Raw genomic sequence first — 25,953 nt, 5'->3', positions numbered from 1 at the left:
CTCTCTGCCAATCCCTAGGTACCTTCCCCTCTTTCATACATTTATTAAACAAAAGTACCAACCACTCCAACACTATATCCCCCCCTGCTTTTAACATTTCTGTCATAATCCCATCAGTTCCAGCTGCTTTACCCCCTTTCATTTTACGTAATGCCTCACGTACCTCCCCCACACTTACATTCTGCTCTTCTTCACTCCTAAAAGATGGTATACCTCCCTGACCAGTGCATGAAATTACTGCCTCTGTTTCTTCCTTAACATTTAAAAGTTCCTCAAAATATTCTCGCCATCTACCCAATACCTCCATCTCCCCATCTACTATATATATATGTTATATATAGGTTGGTAGACAGCAACCACCCAGGGAGGTACTACCGTCCTGCCAAGTGAGTGTAAAACGTATGCCTGTAATTGTTTTACATGATGGTAGGATTGCTGGTGTCTTTTGTCTGTCTCATAAATATGCAAGATTACAGGTACGTCTTGCTACTTCTACTTACACTTAGGTCACACTACACATACATGGACACGTTTATTTATACACACTCATCTGAGTTTTCTTTGATTTTATCTTAATAGTTCTTGGTCTTATTACTTTTCCTTTTATATCCATGGGGAAGTGGAATAAGAATCTTTCCTCCGTAAGCCATGCGTGTTGTAAAAGTCAACTAAAATGCCGGGAACAATGGGCTAGTAACCCCTTTTCCTGTAAAGATTACTAAAAAGAATAAGAAGAAGAAAATTGTCAAAGTGGGAAGTCTGAATGTGCGTGGATGTTGTGCAAATGATAAGAAAGAGATGATTGTGGATGTTATGAATGAGAAGAAACTGGATGTCCTGGCTTTAAGTGAAACAAAGCTGAAGGGGGTGGGAGAGTTTCAATGGAGAGGAATAAATGGGATTAGGTCAGGGGTTTCAAATAGAGTTAGAGCTAAAGGAGGAGTAGCAATAATGTTGAAGGATAAGCTATGGCAGGAAAAGAGGGACTACAAATGTATAAATTCAAGGATTATGTGGAGTAAAATAAAGATTGGATGTGAAAAGTGGGTTATAGTAAGCGTGTATGCACCTGGAGAAGAGAGAAGTGTAGAGGAGAGAGAGATTCTGGGAAATGTTGAGTGAATGCGTGGGGAGTTTTGAATCAAGTGTGAGAGTAATGGTGGTTGGGGATTTCAATGCTAAAGTGGGTAAAAATGTTATGGAGGGAGTAGTAGGTAATTTTGGGGTGCCAGGGGTAAATGTAAATGGGGAGCCTTTAATTGAGCTATGTGTAGAAAGAAATTTGGTAATAAGTAATACATATTTTATGAAAAAGAGGATAAATAAATATACAAGGTATGATGTAGCACGTAATGAAAGTAGTTTGTTAGATTATGTATTGGTGGATAAAAGGTTGATGGGTAGGCTCCAGGATGTACATGTTTATAGAGGGGCAACTGATATATCGGATCATTATTTAGTTGTAGCTACAGTTAGAGTAAGAGGTAGATGGGAAAAGAGGAAGGTGGCAACAACAAGTAAGAGGGAGGTGAAAGTGTATAAACTAAGGGAGGAGGAAGTTAGGGCGAGATATAAGCGACTATTGGCAGAAAGGTGGGCTAGTGCAAAGATGAGTAGTGGGGGGGTTGAAGAGGGTTGGAATAGTTTTAAAAATGCAGTATTAGAATGTGGGGCAGAAGTTTGTGGTTATAGGAGGGTGGGGGCAGGAGGAAAGAGGAGTGATTGGTGGAATGATGAAGTAAAGGGTGTGATAAAAGAGAAAAAGGTAGCTTACGAGAGGTTTTTACAAAGCAGAAGTGTTATAAGAAGAGCAGAGTATATGGAGAGTAAAAGAAAGGTGAAGAGAGTGGTGAGAGAGTGCAAAAGGAGAGCAGATGAAAGAGTGGGAGAGGCACTGTCAAGAAATTTTAATGAAAATAAGAAAAAATTTTGGAGTGAGTTAAACAAGTTAAGAAAGCCTAGGGAAAGTATGGATTTGTCAGTTAAAAACAGAGTAGGGGAGTTAGTAGATGGGGAGAGGGAGGTATTAGGTAGATGGCGAGAATATTTTGAGGAACTTTTAAATGTTGAGGAAGAAAGGGAGGTGGTAATTTCATGCACTGGCCAGGGAGGCATACCATCTTTTAGGAGTGAAGAAGAGCAGAATGTAAGTGTGGTGGAGGTACGTGAGGCATTACATAGAATGAAAGGGGGTAAAGCAGCTGGAACTGATGGGATCATGACAGAAATGTTAAAAGCAGGGGGGGATATAGTGTTGGAGTTGTTGGTACTTTTGTTTAATAAATGTATGAAAGAGGGGAAGGTACCTAGGGATTGGCGGAGAGCATGTATAGTCCCTTTATATAAAGGGAAAGGGGACAAAAGAGATTGTAAAAATTATAGAGGAATAAGTTTACTGAGTATACCAGGAAAAGTATACGGTAGGGTTATAATTGAAAGAATTAGAGGTAAGACAGAATGTAGAATTGCGGACGAACAAGGAGGTTTCAGAGTGGGTAGGGGATGTGTAGATCAAGTGTTTACATTGAAGCATATATGTGAATAGTATTTAGATAAAGGTAGGGAAGTTTTTATTGCATTTATGGATTTAGAAAAGGCATATGATAGAGTGGATAGAGGAGCAATGTGGCAGATGTTGCAAGTATATGGAATAGGTGGTAAGTTACTAAATGCTGTAAAGAGCTTTTATGAGGATAGTGAGGCTCAGGTTAGGGTGTGTAGAAAAGAGGGAGAATACTTCCCGGTAAAAGTAGGTCTTAGACAGGGATGTGTAATGTCACCATGGTTGTTTAATATATTTATAGATGGGGTTGTAAAAGAAGTAAATGCTAGGGTGTTCGGGAGAGGGGTGGGATTAAATTATGGGGAATCAAATTCAAAATGGGAATTGACACAGTTACTTTTTGCTGATGATACTGTGCTTATGGGAGATTCTAAAGAAAAATTGCAAAGGTTAGTGGATGAGTTTGAGAATGTGTGTAAAGGTAGAAAGTTAAAATTGAACATAGAAAAGAGTAAGGTGATGAGGGTATCAAATGATTTAGATAAAGAAAAATTGGATATCAAATTGGGGAGGAGGAGTATGGAAGAAGTGAATGTTTTCAGATACTTGGGAGTTGACGTGTCGGCGGATGGATTTATGAAGGATGAGGTTAATCATAGAATTGATGAGGGAAAAAAGGTGAGTGGTGCGTTGAGGTATATGTGGAGTCAAAAAACGTTATCTATGGAGGCAAAGAAGGGAATGTATGAAAGTATAGTAGTACCAACACTCTTATATGGATGTGAAGCTTGGGTGGTAAATGCAGCAGCGAGGAGACGGTTGGAGGCAGTGGAGATGTCCTGTCTAAGGGCAATGTGTGGTGTAAATATTATGCAGAAAATTCGGAGTGTGGAAATTAGGAGAAGGTGTGGAGTTAATAAAAGCATTAGTCAGAGGGCAGAAGAGGGGTTGTTGAGGTGGTTTGGTCATTTAGAGAGAATGGATCAAAGTAGAATGACATGGAAAGCATATAAATCTATAGGGGTAGGGGTTGTCCTCGAAAGGGTTGGAAAGAGGGGGTAAAGGAGGTTTTGTGGGCAAGCGGCTTGGACTTCCAGCAAGCGTGCATGAGCGTGTTAGATAGGAGTGAATGGAGACGAATGATACTTGGGACCTGACGATCTGTTGGAGTGTGAGCAGGGTAATATTTAGTGAAGGGATTCAGGGAAACCGGTTATTTTCATATAGTCGGACTTGAGTCCTGGAAATGGGAAGTACAATGCCTGCACTTTAAAGGAGGGGTTTGGGATATTGGCAGTTTGGAGGGATATGTTGTGTATCTTTATACGTATATGCTTCTAAACTGTTGTATTCTGAGCACCTCTGCAAAAGCAGTGATAATGTGTGAGTGTGGTGAAAGTGTTGAATGATGGTGAAAGTATTTTCTTTTCGGGGATTTTCTTTCTTTTTTGGGTCACCCAGCCTCGGTGGGAGACGGCCGACTTGTTGGAAAAAAAAAATGTATTATTATTATACATGTTATGTTATTATTATGATTATTATTGTATTATATTATTATACTATTATTATTATACGTATTATTATTATTATTATTATATAAATAATTTGTAATTTTTATTCACAAAAAATATAAGATTTACTGTTATTCCTTATTGCAATAATTGTATAAATATTGTCAGCCCATTCACTACTGCATATTGGAATGGACAGTGACATCATTTGTTTACTCTGAAACTTCCAAGCAATGGACCATTTCTCCTAGGTTGATCTCTATTTCAAGGTACTTTTCTTCATGAAAACAATTAAAATCATATCTATTTCTGTAATGTATCTCCATTCTATCAAATGAGACCAAAAAAACGAGAAAACAACCATAAAAACCATTCAAAATTACCACAAAGGGGTGGCTAATTGATGAGAAGTGAACTCCATTATTTATTCTTAGATTTCTTTCATTTTTAGTGTACGTTAAGAAGCATCTTTCCATCATACATTGCCCAAGTTTCAATAAGATAGTCCAACAAACAAATGAGATACAGTTCCTGAGATCAAGAGCAAGAGTCCCTCACCAGTGTCAAGGAACCTGCCTTGAGGTCTGCTCGCTTGTGGAAATTTTGCTCACGTATGGAAGCAAAAAATCGAACCATCAACTGCTCGTATTTGGAAAAACTCGCACGTGGACACTCGCAAGTAGAGGTTCCACTGTATTTAGCACCATCAACAAAAAGTCTGAGAACAGAGAGTTGTGAATTGATAAAAAGGCCATGACAGATGTACTGTCTATTTGAAAAAAATTTCAGTGGTGAAACAGTAAAATGCTAAATGCTACTGTCTCCCTCTCTGGTAAGACAGAAATAGTGAATGATGGTGAGTGTTTCTTTTTTTGGGGGTCACCCTATCTTAGTGGGTTCCAAAAATTATAACAGGCTGACGAGTGATGCAATTAAAGGGTGTATGGTAGTAACAAAGATTTTTTAAGTTCTTTGGCTTAAATATAATACAGGCAGACCCCACTTATATAGCAGATTAGGTTCCAGGCTGCTGCTGTAAAGTGAAAAATCACTGTAAAGTGAAACAGCTTTTTTACATTTTCAAATGCATATTTAAGACTTAGATCATATTTACACTATCATATACAGTGGACCTTCGGTTTACGATATTATTTCACTCCAGAAGTATGTTCAGGTGCCAGTACTGACCGAATTTGTTCCCATAAGGAATATTGTGAAGTAGATTAGTCCATTTCAGACCCCCAAACATACACGTACAAACGCACTTACATAGATACACTTACATAATTGGTCGCATTGGGAGCTGATCGTAAACCGGGGGTCCACTGTATTAAGTGAGCAATAGAGCTAGACCTAAAAATACATTCAGTACACATTACTTACCTTTAAATATTTTTATCCTTAGCTTATAGTGAGTGGTGAATATACTTATTGTAGAAAGTTTGAATAAATAAAGAATGGGTATAACTGAAATAGCTGTTTTAGCGAAATGCTGTAAAGCGAAGTACTGTAAAGCAGGGCCCACCTGTGCTTAAATTAAATTACAATCCGCTTATGTAAATAATGCCAGGAGTTAATGGGGAGAATTATAGTACCTTAAAATTAAGATAAAGAAAGAATTACTGTGCATCAAACAAAATGTTATAAAGTACAGTATTTTGTAATTTGGTAGGGAAGAGAATTAAAAATATAAATGGATGTGTAGATGCTTCTTGCAATACAGACTGCCAACATAGGTTGGATAGAGGCAATTATCTGTACCTGCAAATATGTTTATTTTAGAATTAATGTCTAAATTGTATATATTGTTTTAATAAATGAGAACCTTTAAACTTAAATTAATCTAAGAGGAAGGTTTTAGATGGGGGATACAATATTTTGCTTTGATATGTTGTAGCCAGGTCAGGACAACAAGCTAGACTAATTTTATTCCTCTAACCTAACAAACCATTAGCATGGGTTAGCATGGAGGGTGTTAGTTTATGTAGTTTATTATTTTTTATGTATGTTGTTATCAGCAGAGGGAGTTGTGTTAGCCGTGTCTGTCCATTCAAACATTGGACAGGCAAGTATATTCTGACAGTAAATGCATTTCGTTTTTTATATCTTGTGTGAATAACACGCAATTTTCTTTCAAAGATTACTGGCGGCAACACCTCAATTCGTGCGCATAATGAAGCCCTCATGCCCAAGGTGATTGAAGCAATGAACTCCGTGTACAACTTGACCCAGAAACTTTACGAAGATTACGGTCTTCTCGATTTGCCTTGAAGTGACACAAATTCAAGAATTGAAATTGTGTTGAAGTGTTTATTTGATACTGAAAATCTCAAGTAATAAAGCGCATAGAAGTAAAATCCTCTTCACTAGATAACTAACTTGGGACTGGAATGTAACATTTCAAACAATAAGAGGTAATTATATTTGTGTAGTGTAAGGGAAGAAATCCTGTAATACTGTATAATCCTTCATTATTGTGATGGCAGGGTATAATGCACACATTCCATGTGGATTCAAAACTACTATTGTAAGAGCAGAGATGTGAATAGATGTGATCTATGCAGTGTGTATGTGTGTGGAGGTAAGGTTTTTCATGTTTTAATGAAATACTGTTGTGATACAGTACAGAGGTGACTAAATCAAGACTGTAATTCTTCATATCAGAGAATTCCAGTAAGCATGTAGCTATAGAATTATGTAAAGCATAGAATTATTTTCTTGAATAGTTTTATATAGAAGAAGAAACATCACAATACAGAGGCTAAAACAATTTACATCTAACACAAACTAGAGGTAAACATTTAGATGTTTAGGTCCAGAAAATATCAAAACCTCATCTGAAGATTTATCTCCAATTTGTGAGTTAGTTGTGGATAGTTCTATATATTCTGCATGAATGTATACTTAAATGTGCCCATCCTTTTAACCATACAATATGTCCAGCAGGGGGTGCATAGCAGGACTGGTTTGGCAGGCCTACACCTGCTAGTAACAGTAGACAGTCTTGGACTACTAATGCTTGTGATTGATCTGAGGTGCCTTTAGTGAGCGTCTCCCACTTTCAAGTTGCAAATGGTCATGTGTCTCAAGGCAGGGTGTCATAGTTGCTGCTAAATTTGCAAGGGCATTCCTGTCAAACACTGAATTGTGGAGGTCGCACTCATTGGAATAGATAATCAAAATTATTAATTATTTTCTTGCTTAATCAAATTTATTTTTATATACAGTGAGAGAATGCAAACACTAGTGTTTGGGATATTACTTGTAGCACCATATTTTGTTAGTACTCTGTTTCATAGGAAAAAACATTGTTAGTGCCTGCAATAAATCAGTAAGATACTCAAATAAAGTGATTTACCAGTAATGTGACTACTGGTGGGACTACTACTGTACTAAGAAAGTGAGCTGATGTAGATTACATTTAACTCTTCATACTAATTTTTATTATTCAAGTGCTAATTTTTGGCAGCTTCAAACATTGTTGAGGATTTAAATGTTCTGCATGTATGTACATACATAAGGGGAGACATGAGTTACTACATTCAGTTACTACTTGGGGGAGCTGATGGAGCCGATAAAGACTGAAATGTATGGACCAAGAGCAAGTTGACATGGAAGCTAAATCACAGTTGAGTCACAGAATGTTAGGGAGCACTTTCTAAGTGTCAGGGTAGCAGTGAAGTGGATTGAACTAAATGTGGAGGTGGGCGAGGCAAACTGAATATTGTGCTGTTAACAGTTTTAAGAGGAGGAGGCGGCATGATTTGGATGAAGAGATGATAAACAACTAATACCTGTCAATGAAGCTTTAGAGGCAGGGACCAGGAGTTAAAACTTGATCTTTACAAACACAGCTTATTTAGTGTACACACACGACACACACACACGACACACACACACACACACGACACACACACACACACACGACACACACACGACACACACACGACACACACACGACACACACACGACACACACACGACACACACACACACACACACACACACACACACACACACACACACACACACACACACACACACACACACACACACACACACACACACACACACACACACACACACGACACACACACACACACACACACACACACACACACACACACACACACACACACACACACACACACACACACACACACACACTTGCATATACAGCAGGCCTAGTGTCTAATCGACATGTGCCTAGGACAAAATGGTAACTAACTCACATTCACTCTCACACTCTGGCTAGTTAGTACATATACACATGAGTTCATTTTTACAAATAGTCTTTTGAACTTAAAATGTCGACTATAAAACTAGTAATTGACTTATTTTACTCTAGTTTTTATTAAGTTATTAATCAGGAAAAAGACCTAACCTGAAACTTGTCGTGATATCGATGTGGTTCAGAGTTGTAAAATATTTTACAGCTTGATTCAGTATTTCAGGTGTTGCAATTTTTATGTCAGTGATATGTAATTTTAGCATGAAGATTGAACATTGAAAACACTTAAGTCACAAAAATTGTTAACAGATACATTGATAGAATACTGTGTGTGTCAGTACAACAGTCTGTACAGAATCTCATTAAATTTATGAGTCACTCCATCTGGAGAGAAATACAGTATCTGAAGTGTTTACATAAGAGATCTTCATGTTGAAATAATCGTGAAGCATGGTGGTGATAATGTTAATTGTGCTTGTAGATGTAATTGACTACTACCCACCGGATGGATGTGGGAAGTGTAATATGTACTACTGTCAGAGTAACTAGATGTAAAAAAAAAAAAAAAAAACTGGCTTGGAGTTTTATGACTCCCTCGCCATGGGTTCAAACCCCATCCATACTGTGGTTTGTTTGCAGTTGTGTTATTACAATTTTCCAAGTCTTGATTGGATGTAACTAAACATGCGTTACAATAAATTTTAACGCTAATAAATTATAAGGAATGCAGTGCAATGAGCCATTTAGTATGTAGTATTTTAAAATATGAAGATATTAAAAAGCAATACAATATATGTAATTAATATAATGGAATGTGAGGCATTGTAATGGTCTGTGTATTCATAATTCTAATATATATAAAAAAAAATTTCTTTCAGTTAGCGACTGAAGGACAACTGGCACATGCATTCTTAGTGAGCTAATTTTGGACAAATACAGATGTTGGGGAAGTATCCTCATGCATCAGAGTTGATCACACACTGTGAAGCAGAATTATTTTTTCTCTATTCTAAATCTTGTTATAATTTGAAACCCTTAAAGGCGAAGGAGTAGTTGGATACTGGAGGGCTCTTCATCCAGTAAATTGGAACTACAACCCCTCTTCCCCATCCTTCTTTATTTCAAAGTAATTACAGTGGAACCTCAAATATCGAACTTTCTTCGGTCCAGAAGGCTGTTCGAGTGCCACTACCGAACGAATTTATTCCCATCAGGAATAATGTAAATTAGATTAGACCATTTAAGACCCTCCAAAATACACTTATAAAAGCACTTACAAAAATACACTTGCATAATTGGTTGAGTTGGGAGCAGTTCGATTTTTGAGGTTCCACTGTACCTCCCATTTTCCCAGGTGCTGTATGACCGCTGCAGGTTTAGTGCTTCCCCATAATATAATAATAATAATAATAATAATAGGGTCTTTTTTGTAAGAACCTTAAACTGCATATATTATTTTTGCAGTGATAAAACCACCGCCTTTTATGCTTATCTGGATAGGGAGAGAAATTGAAGTATATTTACTTTGCTACATTGTAATATGGGACAAAATACATAATCGTTAACAATTATTATGAAACTGGGTTTTTTGCCACCAATGATATTAAATAGAACAGGAGTGATTAAATTGATAAATGAGATTGGGGTTTAGCCTTTTTTTAGTGAATATGATGAAAGTTTACTGAAGCTTTTTTAAATATAAGTGAAAATACTTAAGTCTTCCATAATTCAGTAATTTATATAATCAGTATTCCTTATATACAGCTGAAAAGAGTTTTAAGTATTTTTAAAGTAAACTTTTGTGTTATTTTGAGTACAGTAATAGTGTTCAATCAAGTGTTGTCATATTATCACTTAATTATACTTTACTTCACTCCTCAAATTTCAAATGCAGCTTATTTTATCATTTAACAGAAAGCAGTGGGGATAAACTATAGTCCACTTTGTTTGGAAAACATTTCATATAAGCAAATAATGATTAAGTGGCTATCCAGATAAAAAAATAATTTTGTAGGAATGTAGGAACTGCTATGACAATATACTGTAACAATACAAATAAAAATTTTTATGTACATTTCTCTGCTTGATAGGATGTATCGTGCAAACCCGATGTGAAATTGCATTTACTGATGTTCATGATGAAAGTCTTATTGAATTAAACTACTTGCTCATTTTGTTATAATTTATTTTACCCATTTCATTGTCCAGTGATTATCTTATGTATTGCTTGGGTAATAGTAAGGACTGACATTGTACAAGGACTGACATTGATAATAAAACATGTAAATCCATTACTCAGGCACTTTGTGACAACCTCTCTCCTCCCCTCCCCTTCCATTTCATGTATTTAGTTTAATATGTTTATTATGCACCCCATACCCATCCTGTGGGCGGTAGTCAAAAGATTACAGAGGTACATAATTGGTCCAGGGACTGGACTCCAAAGTTTTGATAGCTGTGGAAAAAAGTTTTCTGATCAGAGGAATTGGGCATCTTCTTCCCTTCTCCAGATCGAGTCTAAATGCCTCTCCAACCCTTCCTTGTTTTGATCTCAACAGGGGGAACATTTTACCTCTTGTAAAATCTGTCTCCTAAACAGAAGGTAAAGGCCTTGCTCTAGCATAGCTTTGTTGGAAATGCTATGGTGGTAAGGTCATTCCACCCAGTGGAAATTGTATCATGTTAGGCCATGTCAGGTGACCCATTAGTCAGACATCAAGTGGCCATCTATTGGGACCTCTAATGATGGAAGAACTATTGGAGGTTGGCTGTGGATCTGGGAGTGGCAGCTGAAGTTGTATGACTCCTGACAACTTTCCTAGTTTTCCCACTACCATGCTCAGTCAATTATGGAGTGCCTTGCTCAGCCAGTTCTGGAGTGTCATCCCCCCTCAAGGAAGGTTCCTTGATGTTGGTGAGGGGCTCTTGATTTAGGGAATTGGATCTGTGCTCCAGTTTCCCGAATTAAGCCTGAATGCCTTCCACATCCCCCCCCAGGCGCTGTATAATCCTCTGGGTTTAGCGCTTCCCCCTTGATTATAATAATAATAATAATAATAATGGAGTGTCATCCTGGTATTGTGCACCAGGCAAAGTAAGAGTTGCAGCAGAGGTGAGCGTGGTTCAGCGTACATACAATTTTTTTTATATTAATATTTTTATATTTACTTATGATTAAAAAGAAATGTCTGCTCTGTTTGCAGACAGAGAGGGTACCCAACCAACACAGCTAAACTGGTTGATTCCTATGATCTTTCCTCCTCAGTATACATAGCAGGTCAAGGCTGGTCACTGAGGGAACTCAGTGCAACACTACAAAATGCCACAAAAGCTAGCAATATGGCCACATGGCAGTATATTGCACATAACTGGAATAATGTCCAGTCTGTGTAGAAACAGATTATAATGACCCAACTTGTATCTTCATTGCTAAGATGTTTCACCAATAAAAATAATCAGGTGTTGTGGATGTCTATTCAATCATAGTTTTTATTCATTTTTTTCCAGTCAGGGGAGGCTCCCTGAATCTGGCAAAGGGCTCTTGATCCAAGGAAAGAGACCTGACCTCCCATTCCTTGGCTTCAACCTGATTGCCTGTCATTCCCTCAGGTAGTGTGTGACTTCCTACAGGTCTAGGGCCTCCTGCCCATGAGTGTAATAATATATTTGGGTTCCTTCTCCGGTAAAGACTATTTTTACCAACACCCCAGGACTTTATCAGTTTAGTAGATTGATATACTGGATATTATTATTCCCCTCAAGGGAGGTTCCTTGATGTTGGTGAGCCCCTCAAGGGAGGTTCCTTGATGCTGGTGCAGCGCTGTATAGCCCTTGTGGCTTAGCGCTTCTTTTTGATTATAATAATAATCCTTGATGCTGGTGACCCCCAAAGGGAGGTTCCTTGATGCTGGTGAGCCCCTCAAGGAAGGTTCCTTGATGCTGGTGAGGGTCATACAATGGTGCAGGGTAGGACGTGCTAAAGGTGTAACATGCTTGATCAGAGACCAGCAAGGATGAAAAGTATAACAGAGGTAGAGTTAGTAAGGGCAGTGAGGAGTACTAAAGGAAGTATAATCAACGTTGGTGTAATAAATCTATTGTTGACAAGAAGTCAAAGATGGAAGGTCTGACTATAAAAGGTATGGTTTTCATGTCTGTATTAGATTGATAAAGCATCTGGTGGGCGAAACGTCTTTCAGTAAGATATCCAGGTGTTGCATATGGCTTATTCATTAACCTGTGGGCATTACACACCTAAAGATATGCCTTCGAGTATTTTGTATGCCCTGATCATATCTCATCAAGTTATGCTATATGCGTTTACAAATAGCTCTGTAAAAGTCTAAAACATATTTATTCTTCTCAAGATGATTTAGGTGCTTCGAGTACTAGTCCCAACTGTAATCTGTCTGCAGTTGTGACTAAATTTATTTTTAGTACATTATATGGTTCTACTTAGTGTGTGCCACGGTCGATGAGGCCAGAGGAGCGTCCTCATCTAGTATAAGTGAGAAGGTGCGTAGTGATCCTCCCTGTACACCCACACCTCTCTATCTCCCTCCTCCCACGCTCATAGTGTATTTTAATTTATATTTGGGGGGGATTAAAGTATTCCTGCCAGTTGGAATAGATATGATGTGTAGTGTTAATGACCCTCGTGTAGTGGGGGAGACTTTAAATGTGATAAAGGCGATTGAGTGAGTCAGCACATAGTGTCGGATCTTATTATCTTGCTGTTGTGAGTGTGTTCCAACACCCTCACTGATGCTTCTTTGTTTCATAGATCCAACTTCACTTTATGCTGCGGACGGCCATCATGGTTGGGTTCCTCAAGCATATTTGAGCGTAGGAGAAGTTTGAAGGAGCGTGCGTGTAGTGTGAAGAGGGAGAAGAGGCGCGTGAAGCGGCCAGAGTTAGAGATGTGGTCGAACCAGGCGTGGGCGTCAGGGACGGTGCCAGGGGCACCAACCAGCCAGGTGGGTGAGGGCGACCACCGCCATGAACCATCCTCCCTCAACCCACCATTCTTGTTTACTCCTCAGTTTCCTGTACCCCGGGTTACCCAGCTGCTTTTCTAACCTCCTTCGCAGCCGCGGTGTTGGTGATGTCCACAAATAATGTTTTATGGGTGGTTATATAGCTCCAGCGTGACGCATTTGTGTCATAATGTGAGCACTTTTGTTTCAAGACTTTTTTTTTTTGAGACTCCGTTTAATTTGTTTTACATTTCCTGTGTTAGGTGTTTTCTTAAGCCAGTTTTGTTCAGTTACTACATTGTGTGATTTTATAATTAAAGTTCAGAGTTCATAAATGTTCTTTTTGTGTGTCAAATTTCTGGTGAGTGTTAAGAAGAGACGAGTACTTAATAAAGAAGTCTTAAGAGACGAGTACTTAGTAGTCTTAAGAGACGAGTACTTAATAAAGTAGTCTTAAGAGACGAGTACTTAATAAAGTAGTCTTAAGAGAAGAGTACTTAATAAAGTAGTCTTAAGAGACGAGTACTTAATAAAGTAGTCTTAAGAGACGAGTACTTAATAAAGTAGTCTTAAGAGACGAGTACTTAATAAAGAAGTCTTAAGAGACGAGTACTTAATAAAGTAGTCTTAAGAGACGAGTACTTAATAAAGTAGTCTTAAGAGACGAGTACTTAATAAAGTAGTCTTAAGAGACGAGTACTTAATAAAGTAGTCTTAAGAGACGAGTACTTAATAGTCTTAAGAGACGAGTACTTAATAAAGTAGTCTTAAGAGATGAGTACTTAATAAAGTAGTCTTAAGAGAAGAGTACTTAGTAGTCTTAAGAGACGAGTACTTAATAAAGAAGTCTTAAGAGACGAGTACTTAATAAAGTAGTCTTAAGAGACGAGTACTTAATAAAGTAGTCTTAAGAGACGAGTACTTAATAAAGTAGTCTTAAGAGACGAGTACTTAATAAAGTAGTCTTAAGAGATGAGTACTTAATAAAGTAGTCTTAAGAGACGAGTACTTAATAAAGTAGTCTTAAGAGACGAGTACTTAATAAAGTAGTCTTAAGAGACGAGTACTTAATAAAGTAGTCTTAAGAGACGAGTACTTAATAAAGTAGTCTTAAGAGACGAGTACTTAATAAAGTAGTCTTAAGAGACGAGTACTTAATAAAGTAGTCTTAAGAGACGAGTACTTAATAAAGTAGTCTTAAGAGACGAGTACTTAATAAAGTAGTCTTAAGAGACGAGTACTTAATAAAGTAGTCTTAAGAGACGAGTACTTAATAAAGTAGTCTTAAGAGACGAGTACTTAATAAAGTAGTCTTAAGAGACGAGTACTTAATAAAGTAGTCTTAAGAGACGAGTACTTAATAAAGTAGTCTTAAGAGACGAGTACTTAATAAAGTAGTCTTAAGAGACGAGTACTTAATAAAGTAGTCTTAAGAGACGAGTACTTAGTAGTCTTAAGAGACGAGTACTTAGTAGTCTTAAGAGACGAGTACTTAGTAGTCTTAAGAGACGAGTACTTAGTAGTCTTAAGAGACGAGTACTTAGTAGTCTTAAGAGACGAGTACTTAGTAGTCTTAAGAGACGAGTACTTAGTAGTCTTAAGAGACGAGTACTTAGTAGTCTTAAGAGACGAGTACTTAATAAAAGTAAATCTTAAGAGACGAGTACTTAATAAAAGTCTCAAAAAGAGACGAGTACTTAATGAAAGTAGTCTTAAGAAGAGACCAGTACTTAATAAAAAGTAGTCTTGAGACGACAAGTACTCAAAAAAAAAAAAAAAAAAGGCACAAAAGAAAGAAGTCTTCATATTATCAGCTTGGAGTATTAGTAACCCAGGATAACCCATGAAAGCCAAACACTTTGGCTTCTTATTGTTACTATTATATCATGTAGATAAATGGTTCAGAGTACTGATAAGATCCTAAGGTACCTTGTTTCTGGTGAAGGATTCTTGCTTCAAGGAATTAAGAGCTTCTGCTCTTCCTTGGATCAACTCTTGATTGCTTCCCACTCCCCAGGCTTTGTATGACCCCTATGAGTTCAGCACATTCCCTATGTATGTAACAGTAATCTTTCCCAGGATTACCCACTTGGAGTGTATCAATATTGGTATTTGTGTATCAGCTAATTTTGATGGCATTTATTTTGGCCTAAAATTGAGCATTGGTATTATAAAAAAAAAAATTGGTATTATTCCAACCCTACCTGCCCTCAAGGAAGGTCCCTTGATACTGGTGAGGGGCTCTTGATCTAGGGACCTGGGTCTGTGCTCCAGGGACCTGAATTAACCCTGAATACCTTCCATCCTTCCCCCTCACAGGTGCTGTATAGTCCTACGGGTTTAGCGCTTCTCCCTTGATTATAATAATAAATAATAATCCAACCCTACCCACAACAGTCGCCAAACACACTGGTACCTACTTATTGCTGAGTGAATAGAGGTAACAGGTACAAGTTGGAAAAAATTTAGATTTAGAAAGGATATAGTGAGTTGGACTTGCCTGGTATGGGCCAGTAGGCCTGCTGTGGTGCTGCTTTCATGTTTCTGCTCATCCTGGGATCAATCCTGGGTCATTCGGTTGCATGCAGGTGATGCCACAAACCACAGTGTAAGGAAGGTAAACAAACCATACCACAGCCAATCGTGTCATGATTTCGTGAGTCTCGGTGTAAGGAAGGTCATTTAGATACAGGTATACATAAGTACAATTATCATACCTAATAGCAAGTGTAATATACTTAGGATAACCCAAAAAAAAGTCAGCGACTTATGTCTGTGGTGGCCTAATGTAATACTGTCACTGTAAATGATGTATCTTTAATTCTAGTATCAGTGAAATATAGAATTGTGTATAGAGGCATTGTATTGTTACATTGTTGCAGGAGTCTTTGAGTGTTCTAGAGCAGCAAGCACAGCAGTATTCAGCAGCATACCAGCAACAACATGCGGAACAGTGGCAACAGAGCACTGCTGCTGCTGCTGCTGCTGCTGCCAACCCATGGATATGGGGTCAAACAGGGGTAAGTATATACCTTTCAGTAATTGTTGATAGCCTAGGTTATAATAAAATGCTCCTTTGTAGGCTGTATCATGGCTATTTCAACATCATAATTGTTAAAAATTATTGATATGTATGCTAATAAGAAGGTTAATGGCTTCCCACAACAAAGAAGAAGCACTAACTGGCACTAGTGTCATGTTTTGGACAAATTTAGTCACCAGCAGACTTTATAGTAAGTACATTCTGGTCTAATGTGAATGAAGGTGGCTCAAGGCCCAGAGGGAGTGTCTTCAGCTCTTGACTGAAGGAGCCAGGTTCAGGCCTGAATTGAGTGGAGACTAGCACGTTTCCATAAACTGTTTCCTTTGTTCATGTAACAGTAAATAGGTATCTGGATACTAATGAACTCATGGGTTTCATCCTGGGAAAGAAAACCAGGGGACCTTAATAGATATAAGCCATCAGGTGGCTTCCTTGGGTTATCTGGGGTTACTAACCTTCTGGACTAGAATCCCGGTAAAAATTTTCTTTGTCTAAAGTTTTTCATACATAATTTCTTCGTGTGTCATTTAATGTTAAGAAGTATGGAATTGGATATAAAGTGCTATGTGAAACGGTTTAATTTCATGATGTTCATTTAATTTTATTATTTTTGTACATAAATGAAATACTGTACTGTACAAGGTTTTCCCCCTTCAAGAAGAATGGGGTAACCTTAGTGCCAGTGAAGGGTTCTTGATTCAATGAATTGAAGCAGCTTTAGCTTAAACCTGATTACCCTGAACAAACATGATTATTCTATGTTTTTAGCACTTCCCTGTAAAAATAGTGATAATAATAATAATAATGCAAAACGATCTTGTTTATATACTAAACTGCATGATTACTCAGAGAATGTGAACTGGGTTTTAGGACACCTCTACAGTAAAAGGTTTGTGACTCCCAGTAGAAATTAACATTTTCAATAAATGGCTTAAAAGAAAAATTCAAATCAAATCAAAGCAGAACAACAATTTCTAATTTCGAAGTTGAGAATTTTTTGTTTGTTTGTTTATTTACAGGTTTATGGCATGTATGGCTTGTATGGCAACACATCAGGAGTGGTGCCAATGATGTCTGTACCTCCCCCCACCCTTGATAACTCCCACCAAGATACAAGTATTCCACCACCAAACTTACCTTCCAATAGTTCTGCCAGTGCTGGTGGTCCACAATCTGGCGGAACATCTACCACCCCTTCAAGTGCTGCAAATGCCAGTAGTTCTACATCTGGTGGAGCCTCCAGTAATGTGGCTCCCCCAAATGTCTCCCCCCCTAAAGACCCCCCACCACCAGATGAACCACCACCACCCCCACCACCTGAGGAAGAGGAGAAGCCAGAAAAGTCTCAGGGTGGTCCTTTAAAAACAGGAGGGGAAGGTTTACTGGGAGCACATCCTGACTCACTTAAGGATTCTGCTGATTCCAAAGGAAAACCACAGGACTCGTCTCAAGACAAATCATCTGTGGGACAGATTCCTGGGTCCCTGAATGAGTCCCCTGGAATGAAAGGACAGGAAAATGACAGAGGTGGCATGGCACGAGGTGGAGGAAGTGGGGGAGGATGGAGTGGCCATGGGGCACCAAATAGACAGAATTATGATTCGAACCAACCAATGAATCGTGAAGGAGACTGGGGTAATAATCCCTGGGGCAAAGGTTCGAGTCAGTATGGGAATAACCAAGGTTCTCAAAATTGGACCCCTGGAAGTGGTCAAGGTAGAAGTGGGGCCCCAAGTGAGAGTAATCAGCCGTGGGGAGACTACTCTGAGCGTGGCAACCGGACAGATTCTTCATGGGATTCTTACAATCGGGGACAAAATTCTAAAAACCAGGGCGGTGGTAGCAGTTATATGGGGGATCATGCTGGAGCTCAAGACAGGGGAGGATATCACCCTGGCCCAGACCGTATGTATTTTATTGTGATTATTGTTCTACGTATTTTTAATATAAAATAAGTGTTCAGTGTTAAGGACTTGATAAATGCATGCATTTTACATAATACTATATAATGAAAAAATCTGAAATTTAGAAATGTGGCAAAGTGGTGTTCTCTCAAGCTTTGATGCCAGAGGGGGAGCTCTTGATCCAAGGAATTGGAATTATCCTCTCTTGGGATTAAACCTGACTCACAAATAACCTGCACACAGGTGAATGACATCTGTCTGACTTGAACTATTAATTAGACAGTTTGTCTATTATGTGCGGGTTATTTTGGTACTGCTCTTTATTGAACCTACTTACCTCCCATTCCCTGAACTTTTAGATGATAAGGTCAACCTACCCCATCCTCTTGTGAATGTAATCACAGTAGTTAAATGGTGTTAAATTTAAACATGTTTTCCTGATTATAGTTTTATAGTGGAAGGGTAACATTTTAGTAAAAAGCCTTATTTTAAACACTCTCTCTTCCCCGGTAAGTGATATAGGTCAAATGTGCAGAACACTGTAAATCTGCAGACATTAAAGCAACATGTTTGCTTTGCTTTTGCAGTAACCAATCAGATTTATCAAAGAATTAATTTACATAATGTTGAAATTACAGGTCCGCCATCACAAATCCTTCAGTCAGTTATTCGGTTTTAATTTCGGCTAGCATAATTTAAAATTTCCAGGGTCGCCACACCAACCTACTGGTACTGTTTGGTGGTGCTACTTGCTGCATAAGTCATTCTAATTTCTTTTTTTCCATTTATTGTTATAACCTGCTTACTTTTAGCCCTAGCCCTGGTTCCAGTGAATAAAAGAAATGCTTTTCGTTGTGTAAAGCACCTACACAGTACAGTGTCCATTAAAGATAAGGTGGCTTTGAAGCCACTGTCAGTTGCCATGAGCTCAGTCTCGTGATGTAGGAGAATATGCTTTATTATTATGCTAATATCAACACTACAGCATATTGCCTATCACAATTGATCTAATATGACATAATAAACAATATAAATAACATAAAACATGTTAAATACTCCAGAATGAATAGTATTTGGCATAATACCAAGCAGTTCGACAGAGGTATGAAGAGGTTACGAGATACAAGTACCATTCTCCTATCCCTGTCTTGGGGGCTTATATTAGAGAAAACGGAATGTAGCACAGGGCTAACTGATATACACTCGTACTGCACCATAAACCTGAAACAAAAAAAGCTATTTTCTCTATATAGATTACCACACAGAGCAGCATATGTGTAGAGAACCTAGGATAACCCAAAAATGTCAAACAACGTGGCTTGTTTCTAGTACCTGGCTTGGGTTAGCCATATATGATTTTTGGTAAATATTCGATTCCCAGCCAGGGTAGAAACATTGGGCGTGTTTCTTTACACCTGTTGTCTATGTTCGCCCATCAGTAAATGGGTACCTGGGTGTTAGTCGACTGGTGTGGGTGTTATCCTGGGACCCTGACCTAATTTGCTTGAAATACTCTTCATAACAAGTGGCTTTCTATGTAGTAGTATGTCACTGATGTCTGCTATGTCTATCCCATATACATGTACATGTAGTAAATTATTATTATTATTGTTGTTGTTATTTTCTCATTTGTTTGTTGGGTTATCTTATTGAAACTTGGGCAATGTATGATGGAAAGATACTTCTTAATGTACACTAAAAATGAAAGAAACCAGACCATAAATAGCGGAGTTCACTTCTCAGCCATTAGCGGCCGCTTAGCGGTATATTTTTATATGTTTTTTTTGGTTATATTCTCGTTTTCTCGGTCTCATTTGATAGAATGGAAGATATATTACAGAAATAGATATGATTTTGATTGCTTTCATGATGAAAAGTACCTTGAAATTGCACTCACAGTAGCAGAAAAGTTATATTCTTTAGTGATTCTCGAGTAAGCAAATGACATCACCGTCCAATACCTGTCCACCTGCCAGTCCAAATTTCAATACGCAGTCAAGAATGGGTTGACATTATTGATACAATTATTACAATAATGCAGTTGTCTGCATAACAGTAAATCTTCTATTTTTTTTGCGTGAATAAAAATTCCAAATGGTAAGGAAGAGTAATATAAGAGGGGGCCTGTAGCCATGACTAATGAACAGAGAAAATGTTATTTTAGTACCAGGAATGTCTGCATTGTCTATTCTGGACCCTATTTTGAAATTGGCATCTGTGAAATTGGCCAAATTGCCAATTTCTGACCACTTTATTGGGTAGTTGAAATAGGTGAATGGGTGGTTTCTTGTACTCAGTCGACAGACTAGAAGTAAGTTTATTCAGGTACTATACACAAATACAGTTACATAGATTGTCATACATATCAGCGTATGTATAGAGAACCTAGGATAACCCAAAAAAGTCAGACAAAGTGACTTATTTCCAGTACCTGGCTTGGGTTTGCCATGATTTTTGGTAAATATCGTTTTTTTTCTCAGTTGTTTGTTGGGCTTTCTCATTGAAACTTGGGCAATGTATGATGGAAATATGCTTCTTAACGTACACCAAAAATAAAAAAGACGGACGATAAATAAGGGAGCTCACTTCTCAGCCATTAGCCGCCTCTTTGTGGTATATTTTCATATGTTTTTTTTTATGGTTGTATTCTCGTTTCTTTGGTCTCATTTGATAGAATGGAAGATATATTACAGAAATAGATGTGATTTTAATTGCTTTCATGATGAAAGTACCTTGAAATTGAGCTCAAAGTAGCGGAAATGTTCGATTTTTGCCGATGTTCAATGAACTTTGTGTAAGTCAAGTTGGTTAATTTTAATAAGTGTATTCTAACCTAACCACTCTGTAATCCGGCAAACTAGGTAATCTGGCACACTACAGGTCCCGTTGATGCTGGATTTGTGATGGAGGACCTGTATTAGCCTGTTGAATTAGACCAATGTGTGACTACAAGTTTGCCAAGCTAAAACAGTAAAAAATTAACCAAACCACAGAACAAGTGGGGTTTGAACCCAGGGCAGACAAGTCGTAAAACTCCAGGCCAGTGTGTGAACCACTAGGCCAGCTGTCTACAATAAGATTCAGCCAGCATACCTAGTTGGATGAATCTTACTGCAGTCAGTTGGCCGAATGGCTTACGCACTGGACTGGAGTTATACGACTTGCTTGCTGTGGGTTCAAACCCCACCCGTTCCCTGGTTTGTTTGCAATTGTGTTATTACAAGTAAAAAATAATGAAATTGTAAGACTTGAGTGCCTATGTGTTCATATCTTTAAGTCTTTTCACTGTTAGCCTTTAAGGGGTAGATGTGCTGTCATCCTGGTGAAGGGCCATTGATCTAAAGAATTGGAGGTATCTTCCCATCCTTGGATGAAATTTGATTACCTCCCATTCTTAAGGACTTGTGTGACCCCTGTGCTCCCCATGAATATTATAGTTTTCCAGTCACATGCTTTCTAATACACTAAACTTTTTTTGTCTTTTTTTTTTGTTATAGAGGGACAAGGAAATTCCTTTGGACAGCAGTCAACACACAGGAACTTTGATGCCGAATCCAAGTTTGATGAAAAGGTGAGCTGTTTTTGAGCATACTGTAACTTTCTATTTTTAATTTGTGAGGGATGAGCTCAAGCTCCTGGTCTCATCTTTTAAAATTTGATACTGAACTTTTGGTCCCACCTTTTAGTAATTGACAGAATTATGTGAGTAAGCACTGTTATAGATTTTCTAACTTCGTATGGAGTCTGCTTCCTCCTAGTTCGGTTCATTCCGTCTTAAATGTACGCATCAGCCGTATGTTTAAGATGGCTTTTTGATATCCCTGTGACTCATTTGGATACTTAATTTCCAACCATGACTTAGTGTTATATTCATGGTAAATAGGCTGTCTACTGTTTCAGAGTGTTTTGTACATTGTGTTCATATTCCTGTTTTTCCATTCATCTGGTGGCAGAAGGTCTTGCATAGGTATCTTTATCATGTTACCTTCAATTTGGACACCAATCTGCATATACAACAATTAGAACAGGAAGTGCATCTAGCACAAGATATTTCTAAATGTGTCAACAAAGGCTTAAAGAAGGAGAGGAAAAGGTCTGGAAGAACTTAAATCTAAGATTAAAGATAAGTTTTTTAAAATTTACTAGAGAAAAGACAGACAGAAGAACAGGTAATGTTAGCTAAGACAAAAATTCACTGAACCAGTATTGGTCAAGAAACTAAGGAGATTGCAAATGGTTTAAACTTTTAAGGGTCGCTGTTGGCAGAGATAAAGCCATTTTTGTTTTTTCGCTGTATTGAAAAGGAAATAAAATCATGAATAGAAAGAATCAGAGGAAGAACAACACACAAATGAGAGAAACAAAATACATTGTGGATTTCGGCTTTCAGTAGCCTATGCTTGTCTTATATTTTCCAGTATGACTGTGTGCCACAATAACAGGCTTATTCCTTTATATAAACTGCTTATGAACATACACATTTCACAGTTAGATATTATTGTCTTTTACGGGTTATCCAAAGATTACTCTTCGTTTTTAATTAAAGAATTTCTAAATATTTTTTGTCATTTTAGAATGATGCTGAATTGAAGGAGTTTGACAGGCAGTTTGTCAATTGGGAGAAACAGTTTAAACAGTGGCAAGAAGAGAACAAGACTCACCCTGACAAAAGTGCCCTCAGGAAGTAAGTACAGGATAAATATTTCCTTCTTTGTGTAATTTTAAAAATAGGTTAGATAAATACATGAGTGGGTGCGGGTGGGTGTGAGTTGGACCTGACTAGCTCGTGCTACTAGGTCAGATGCCTTGCTCCTTCCTTAACCCTTAAACTGTCCAAACAAATTTACGTTCACGTTCGTAGTGCTCCAAAAGTAGATCTACGTATTTTTACATATTTTCAAATATAACAAAAAAAAAAAAGATCAAAGTTTTTTTACACATTTTCAAATGTAAAAAAAGAAAAGATTACTTTTTTTACATACTTTCAAATGTTGAAAAAACGTAGATCTACGTTTGGACAGTTTAAGGGTTAAGTGAATGTGACCTGACCTAACTAGGTTAGGGCATTGGCTTAAGCAGGTAGGAGACTTGGACCTGCCTCATATGGGCCAGTAGGCCTGCTGCAGTGTTCCTTCTTTCTTATGTTCTATCCTTTCCCCCCCTCCTTTTTTTTGTTCCCCATTTCCTGCATTTGTTTCCAATTACATACATTTTTGTTCCCCAATCCCTTTCCCTCAAGGCTTGTTCCACGATGCTGGTGAGGGGCTCTTAATCCAAGGAATTGGACCTGCCCTCCCCTTCCTTGGATTGAAGCTAAATGCCTCTCATTCTCCCAGGTGCTATATGACCCTAGCTGGTTTAGCGCTTTCCCACGAATATAATAGTAATCCCCGTTTCCTATGTTTTTCTTCCCTGTTTCCTCCATTCTTGATGAAGATAGGGAGATGTACTGAGAGTGGTTACAAATTGCGAGTAAAAAAAGTTGAAGACGGATCAGAAATTGGCAGATTAAAACCTGTGTTGGAAGAAATAGTAGACAAATAGTGGACTTTCTTTAACATTCAAGGTAATTTTATAATCCAAGACTAGTGTTGTATTCAGGCTGTGCAGTTGTAACTTTAGTTATCAATAAGGTAGAATATTGTCTTGATTTCATTTGTGCTAAAATATTTAAATATTGGTGCAATATTCTGTAGGTTACATTTCTATGTACATGTATATATAATATAAAGTGTTTGCATATTTCCTTTCTAAAGATATGAAGAAGATTGGTCTAGATGGCGAAATGAACTGTTGGCAAAGAGAGATGACATTCGTAAGACAAAACTAGAGCAATTCACTCAAGGACAGATGGAAACAAAAACTGGTGTAGATGGTCCAAGTAGTGCCAACAACAGTACATCTGCTGCTGGCACCACACCTGCAGCACCCATCACTGCTACAGGTCAACCTCCTGGACTAGATCCAAAAAAACCTATGGGACCAAATGACTGGAAAGATTTGAATCAGAGAGAGCCAGGAGAATGGCAAAGAAAGCCTCATGGTGAACAAGACAGAGATTGGCAAGGCAGCAATTGGCCGTGGTCTCAGGTAGGTTTTTTAAGTCTTTTTGTTGTGTTCATTTCTTAAGGTTTATGACCTCATTAGATTTGGCATTATTTTCCAGCTATCTTTTCAGAAGTGTGGACTCAATTTGTTTCAATGTTTACACCAAACCACAATTCTTCTACACCATTTTCGGAGTACAGGCATTACTTTAGAGTTCTTTGGCAAGCTGGATTCCCTAAATCTTGTATGTACATAGAAATTTTTGCTCACTCCAGCAGCATGTGAAGTCTCGTAAATCACTTTCCTCCTCCAATCTTAACTAGCTCACATATTTTGCTAAATATCAAAATGCCTACACTCCATCACCACTTTCACATACAATCTAGATCTAACTTTATAAACCTCTTTGTATGCCCCTCTGTAACACTTAGATTTTCATGATTAAACTATTTCAACCCCCTTCTGTTTTTCTGAATTAGGTTTTTTTTTTTTTTTCTACATAATATTCACACTGCATATTCTTAGAAAAGACATTTCATTGTTTCATCCTCCTTGCTGCAAGGTTCCTTTTCGTATGCCATGTAAATGTCTGGAAGTTTGTGATGCAAACATGAAGGTTTTTTTTTTTTTTTTTTTTTTTTTTTTTTTTTTTACAAAAAGTCGGCCGTCTCCCACCGAGGCAGGGTGACCCAAAAAAAAGAAAGAAAATCCCCAAAAAGAAAATACTTTCATCATCATTCAACACTTTCACCACACTCACACATTATCACTGCTTTTGCAGAGGTGCTCAGAATACAACAGTTTAGAAGCATATATGTATAGAGATACACAACATATCCCTCCAAACTGCCAATATCCCAAACCCCTCCTTTAAAGTGCAGGCATTGTACTTCCCATTTCCAGGACTCAAGTCCGACTATATGAAAATAACCGGTTTCCCTGAATCCCTTCACTAAATATTACCCTGCTCACACTCCAACAGATCGTCAGGTCCCAAGTATCATTCGTCTCCATTCACTCCTATCTAACACGCTCACGCACGCTTGCTGGAAGTCCAAGCCCCTCACCCACAAAACCTCCTTTACCCCCTCTTTCCAACCCTTTCGAGGACGACCCCTACCCCTCTTTCCTTCCCCTATAGATTTATATGCTTTCCATGTCATTCTACTTTGATCCATTCTCTCTAAATGACCAAACCACCTCAACAACCCCTCTTCTGCCCTCTGACTAATGCTTTTATTAACTCCACACCTTCTCCTAATTTCCACACTCCGAATTTTCTGCATAATATTTACACCACACATTGCCCTTAGACAGGACATCTCCACTGCCTCCAACCGTCTCCTCGCTGCTGCATTTACCACCCAAGCTTCACATCCATATAAGAGTGTTGGTACTACTATACTTTCATACATTCCCTTCTTTGCCTCCATAGATAACGTTTTTTGACTCCACATATACCTCAACGCACCACTCACTTTTTTTTTCCCTCATCAATTCTATGATTAACCTCATCCTTCATAAATCCATCCGCCGACACGTCAACTCCCAAGTATCTGAAAACATTCACTTCTTCCATACTCCTCCTCCCCAATTTGATATCCAATTTTTCTTTATCTAAATCATTTGATACCCGCATCACCTTACTCTTTTCTATGTTCACTTTCAACTTTCTACCTTTACACACATTCTCAAACTCATCCACTAACCTTTGTAATTTTTCTTTAGAATCTCCCAT

General features: G+C 38.0%; 2 protein-coding genes across 9 annotated transcripts in view; both read left to right on the top strand.

The window, feature by feature from the left end:
• Nucleotides 1–10,538, top strand: part of LOC128686926 (ceramide-1-phosphate transfer protein) — a 73,119-nt gene extending 62,581 nt beyond the window's left edge. Inside the window, exon 8 of the mRNA XM_053774211.2 lies at nt 6,154–10,538. Within this exon, the coding sequence (XP_053630186.1) occupies nt 6,154–6,285 (132 nt within the window). The 3' untranslated portion in view covers nt 6,286–10,538. The remainder of the gene's footprint in view (nt 1–6,153) is intronic.
• A 2,489-nt stretch (nt 10,539–13,027) lies between these two features.
• Nucleotides 13,028–25,953, top strand: part of LOC128686925 (hornerin) — a 121,795-nt gene continuing 108,869 nt past the window's right edge. For 7 of the 8 annotated variants that reach the window (XM_070082598.1, XM_053774207.2, XM_053774210.2 and 4 more), the window contains exons 1-6: nt 13,028–13,220; nt 16,103–16,240; nt 17,283–18,168; nt 21,665–21,738; nt 22,742–22,851; nt 23,924–24,257. In XM_070082598.1, the coding sequence (XP_069938699.1) occupies nt 13,164–13,220; nt 16,103–16,240; nt 17,283–18,168; nt 21,665–21,738; nt 22,742–22,851; nt 23,924–24,257 (1,599 nt within the window). In that variant the 5' untranslated portion in view covers nt 13,028–13,163. Of the gene's footprint in view, nt 13,221–13,262; nt 13,413–16,102; nt 16,241–17,282; nt 18,169–21,664; nt 21,739–22,741; nt 22,852–23,923; nt 24,258–25,953 lie in introns of those variants that run through there. The other variant, XM_053774204.2, reaches the window with a different exon arrangement.

The sequence above is a fragment of the Cherax quadricarinatus genome, chromosome 7, assembly GCF_038502225.1.
Source record: "Cherax quadricarinatus isolate ZL_2023a chromosome 7, ASM3850222v1, whole genome shotgun sequence".
Classification (NCBI taxonomy): domain Eukaryota; kingdom Metazoa; phylum Arthropoda; class Malacostraca; order Decapoda; family Parastacidae; genus Cherax; species Cherax quadricarinatus.
The sequence above is the reverse complement of the archived record's forward strand: the minus strand, read 5'-3'. Positions and strand labels throughout refer to the sequence as shown.